Source organism: Pteropus alecto, unplaced genomic scaffold (genome assembly GCF_000325575.1).
Source record: "Pteropus alecto unplaced genomic scaffold, ASM32557v1 scaffold15, whole genome shotgun sequence".
NCBI classification, from domain to species: domain Eukaryota; kingdom Metazoa; phylum Chordata; class Mammalia; order Chiroptera; family Pteropodidae; genus Pteropus; species Pteropus alecto.
In genome coordinates, this window is record NW_006436286.1 from 940,900 (window position 1) to 945,636 (window position 4,737).

The 4,737-nt window shown below is 66.1% G+C and overlaps 1 protein-coding gene across 7 annotated transcripts in view; it reads right to left on the reverse strand.

The window, feature by feature from the left end:
- Nucleotides 1–4,737, reverse strand: part of TNRC6A (trinucleotide repeat containing 6A) — a 126,050-nt gene that overhangs the window by 2,968 nt on the left and 118,345 nt on the right. For 6 of the 7 annotated variants that reach the window (XM_025047294.1, XM_025047291.1, XM_015589917.2 and 3 more), the window contains 5 exons: nucleotides 4,552–4,710; nucleotides 3,858–3,998; nucleotides 2,801–2,908; nucleotides 2,000–2,224; nucleotides 576–646 (listed from right to left, as the gene is read on the reverse strand). In XM_025047294.1, coding sequence (XP_024903062.1) covers nucleotides 576–646; nucleotides 2,000–2,224; nucleotides 2,801–2,908; nucleotides 3,858–3,998; nucleotides 4,552–4,710 — 704 coding nt within the window. The remainder of the gene's footprint in view (nucleotides 1–575; nucleotides 647–1,999; nucleotides 2,225–2,800; nucleotides 2,909–3,857; nucleotides 3,999–4,551; nucleotides 4,711–4,737) is intronic. The other variant, XM_025047290.1, reaches the window with a different exon arrangement.

Here is a 4,737-nt window from a genome sequence, read left to right on the forward strand (position 1 = left end):
GGCGGGGCCCTCCCCTGTCCCCAAGCTGCTTGGCTCCCGGCACCACTCCCTTGGGGTTCCTGGCTGTGATGGGTCTGGGACCCCGACCTCCACTGGCCAGAGCCTCTACACCCCCAGATGCCCCAGGCCCCAGGCCCCAAGGCACGGCCCCGTGGCAGCTCTTTTTGTCTCCCCTGCCCTAAGGACGGGGTCCATTCAAGGCTCTGCTCGCTGGGGACCAGGGGTGGCTCTACCAGCCTTGGAGGGGGGATCGGGGACCGAGTGCGTTGCCGGGAAAGGGAGGCCGCGGCACGGGGCCACACTGCCCGCATGCCCTGTGGCAACACGGGGTACGATGCGGCAGGCCCGGGCTGAGACCGGCACCTGTGTCCCTGGTCAGCTCCCAGCTGACTTTACAGGCCGGGCCCGACCCTGGCCTTCCTGGGGCACCGCGCAGCCGTCCCCTCCCGGCCCCGACAGTGCCCGCTGCTCTCGTCGGCCCGGCCCACCCCGCCCTCGTCTCAACTGAGCAAGACCGGACACCTCGCCTGGGCCACAGGCGCATCCACTCGGGCCAGGACACCGGGCCCTCTCACCTGAGGTGTGAGGTTTTTCAGAACGAGCCAATTTGTGATTCTCCCTGAGCTGCTCTCACCCCAGCTGGAACCTAAACGAGGAGGAGAAAGGACGAGTCAGCCTGCCGAGCCCGTGGGCCTGGCGTGGGCTCATCCTGCCAGAGCACAGGCTGCTGGACTGGCGCTGGCCACCGCCTGCACGTCCACGCGGGCGCTGTCCTCCAGGGCCCAGGACCCATGGCAGCTGACCAGCGCGAGCTCCCGGGGCAGGCGCTCTGCCCGGGGACAGTGGCTCACTCAGCCTCTGGCTCTCACACGGCTTCCTGGGGAGCCACAAAGGACACCACCCCTCTGCGATCGAACCACCTGAGACGTCGTCACTGTCTCAGGTGTCATGTGACGAAGGGCACGGATGCCCTATGCCCCACAGAGTGAAAGGTCTGGGGTGCCAGGGCGCTGGCGAGGGTGGGGACCGGCTGGCCTCCCCGCTCTCCTGGAGCAGGGCCGCAAGACGTGACACAAGTCAGCCCCGCCCACACACACTGAGGAGCCGCAGACGCACCGCTGACGCCCGCTCCGGCCGCTCTGGACACAGTCCCCGCCCCGCCCTCCTGAGGGGTCACAGGGAGCCTGCGAGCTCCCCAGGCCTCAGGCCGGGCGTGTGCTGAGCCCTCTGCTCTGTCTGGCCGGCTCTCGAGGCTTCCTGATCCCACCCAACACCGGCACCCTGCTTGGGGCACCTAAGTCACCTTTATCACGTCCCCTCACTGGGTACTGCCAGTCACTTAGCTGGCACCCAAAAGACGTCCCTGGCCTGAAGAAAGCACTCACGCACAGGACCCTCACGTTAACTGCAGTTGGGAACTTAAAACGCACTCCGGGGCTCTGCGCGTAACCAAAGCTTTTCGCCAAAGGAAGCGCTATGTCAGGCTGGCCAGTCACCCGCGCACACCACAATCACTGACGGGGTGGGGGACGAGACTCCCGGTGCCGTGTGGGGCGGCAGGACGGGGCGACATCGGGACCATGAGGGGCGGAGTCCGATCTGGGGCTGCGGGGGCGGAGTCAGATCTGGGGGAGCTGGGCGGGGAGCTGAGGCTGGGGCAAGTCCAGTGCCGGTCACTGACAGTGCTGGACTCGGGGGGGACCCTTCGTCAGTCTCCTGGGACGGCCTGGTTTCCGTCCCCAGCCTGTTCCAACACCACGTTCTACGGTCGCCCTGAGACCTCAACGGGCCCTGTCCGTCCAGGTCCAGACAGGCTCCCGCCACTGCCCACCCTGTGACGTCACACCTCCTGCTCTGGTGACGAGGTGGGTTCGGGATGACCGATCTTAGGTGAAACTGGGAGGAACGGGGAGTGAGAGCCGAGACCGCAGCCGGCGGAAGTCGGCAGCGTGCCAGGCCGCGTCAGCGCCCAGCGGAGACGCCCCGCGCTTCGCCTCACCTGGGGTGTACCTGGCGTCGGCACTGCCCCATCCTCCGCCCACACGGAGAGGAGCGGGGTCCCACGCAGACAAGGGTGGCTTCTGGCCGGTGAGCCCCGGCGGTGGGCGGGACGGGGCAGTGATGCTCTTAGGTGGCAGAGGGACCTTCCACAGCTCGTGGGCCAGGGAGGTGTTCGCGACTGGGCCGGGCGACCACGTCAGCTTGGGGTCGCTGTTTCTGGCTGCTGGAAGGGGAGGAGGAGGAGAGGTTGTGCTTTAAGAATGTCAGACGCGACGCCGCCCACCCCGCACGGGACGCGATCCCAACAGAAACTCTCCTGAGACCTCGAACCCAAACCGCGGTGCCAAAGGAACGTATCCCCCCCCTCAGGCCCTGGGACCACCTGCTGTCCCGCCGCTGTTGGACCTGAGACTACAACTGAGACCCAAGCAGAGCTGCCGAGACAGCGACTGGGCTCCGTGCCTTAGCGACCACAACCCAGTCGCTCGGGAGCATCGCAAGGGCCACCAAGCAGGTCTAGAACCCTGCTCTTCACCATGGCAAAGCCTAGAGGCGACCCCGGTAGGGAAGGCGTCAGGGCAGACGTCATGGGCGCCTTCCTGAGCCGGGTCAGCTGGCCCCTGCCCCCTGCTGCTGACACGCATGGGGCCCGAGGGGTTCGGCCGCCTGCTGCAGGCCCCGCGCACAGCCGGACTGTCGGCCAGGCCCGTCTGGCTCGGAGGGCCCGGCCCCCAGAAGGGGCGTGGGGCCCGGCACCCGGACGTCTGGGAGCGGCCGAGGCGGCCCGGGCGAGGCCCACCTGAAGTGCTTTGTGCTGTGCTGCTGAGGGCGACGTTGTAGTTGGAGGCACGAATGGAGGACCAGGCACTAGTTGAAGGCAGCGTGGTGTTCAAGGATGAGGAGGGCCCTGTGGGGGACGGCCCGTCAGCCGCGCCCGGGGCAGGCGTGGCGTCCGCGCAACGGCGCCTTGACGGCACGTCGCAGGGAGGTGGCCAGGCACGCTCGGCGTCACAGGGAGCCCCGTGCGCCCTCGGCTGGCCCGCGCCACGGGGCCGAGTGCCCGTCTCCCTGCTCCGCCCCGCTGCCAGCCAGGCCCAGGCCCCAACGCGCGGCCGTCCTCCTCGCACTGCCCCCAACTGCGGTCCCCCACCCGCGAGAAGCACCAGGCACACGCCCGCTGGCAGGCCCGCGGGCACCCACCCATCCCCCCCGCCCCGGGACTCCGCAGCGGCCCTGTCTGCCGTCCGGCCAGCCTGAACGAGGAGGCGCTGCCCTCCCGCTCTGCCAGGGCCACCCGGGTGCTGACACTGCACTTCCCATGTCACAGACCGCGTGAGGGGACAGGTGGGGGCCGGTGTCACAGAAACAGACACTTCCGGTTGCCGCACCCCTCCAATGCCCGCGAGGCGCCTGCACGACTCGGGCTGAGACCAATCAAGCGGCTCTACTGGGGACCCACTAAGAGCAACCCTGGACGGAGGGGCCCTGAAGCGGGTCCCACGTCACTCTGAGACAGAGCGCCAACCTGCTTCTGCAGACCAAAGTCCTTTAAATCCGGAGCATGGAAACAAATCACGACAGAAGGCCGTTCATGAGAAACGGCCGCTCTCAACCCCAGTCCTGGCACGTGCAGGGCAGTGGCCGTGCCCTGCGGGGCCACATGGCCACAGGGATGGGGGACCCCTGCCGGCCCTGCGGCGGCTGCCCGCTCATTCCACCTCTCAAGCCCGCGTGCAGCTCACACGTCCCGTGACGGTGACTTCTTGGCACTGAAAGCCCTGGCAACCCCGCTCCGTGGGGACGCCCACCCCGCTCCGTGGGGACGCCCCTGGGCGCCAGGCCACCCGCCCACGTACCGCTGCTCCCGTCCCTGAGGTGGTCCACTCCCCGCACAGTGTTGACCGAGAGACTGTTGACGACACTGCCAGGGGTGACGTAAGGGTCAGTCTCAGGGTCGATGTTCGGGTAGCCTTTCCACGGCTCACCAGGGCGGAACTCTGGGAACGAAGGGCTGAGATCAGTTCCGGCCTCATCGCCATTTCAGGGTCCCCGGCCAAGTATCTAAGACGTTTCCTGCCACGGTCTGCAAGCCTCACGTTTTTTGATTCAATCTTGTTATAACATAATGCTATTTTTATATTTTTTGTTATTGTAATACTTTATATTATAAAATAAATAAAATTGGTTCTAAAACACATGCTGATGTTTACAAGCAACTTGCCAATTTTCACAGCAGAAATCAACACCGTGGCTTGGGTTTTAAACATTAACACCCTACGGTGCTTTGCAACAAGTCACGCAGGCAGCGCAGCTTGAGCAGAGTGACATAGGCCTCGGGTGCACTTCCGGCAGGGACAGCAGATGACGGCTGGCACAGTGCTGTCCGTGTCAGGCCGTGGGACCAGTGCCAGCTTCACTGCCGAGGGCAGGAAGGCCCTGAAGGCCAGGCTGCTCCCGCCTCCCTGCATGCCTTCCCACCCGGGGCCGGCAGCCCGGTCCCAAGGACCGGGTGGCACTGCCAAGGCACCAAGGGAGCTGCGGGCGCCTCACCTGGTGGCCAGTTAGCACTGCTAGAGCCGCTGGGCGATTTGGCACGTGGCCAGCCATCCCCTGCTGACGCTGGAGGGCTGGCTGGTGAAGCGCTGCTGTTCATGAAGTCGTAGGGGACAAACGGGGACTCTTCCAGCCTGAAACCACTTGAAATAGCACCTGAGCGGAGAAAGTAACAGTGCTGTG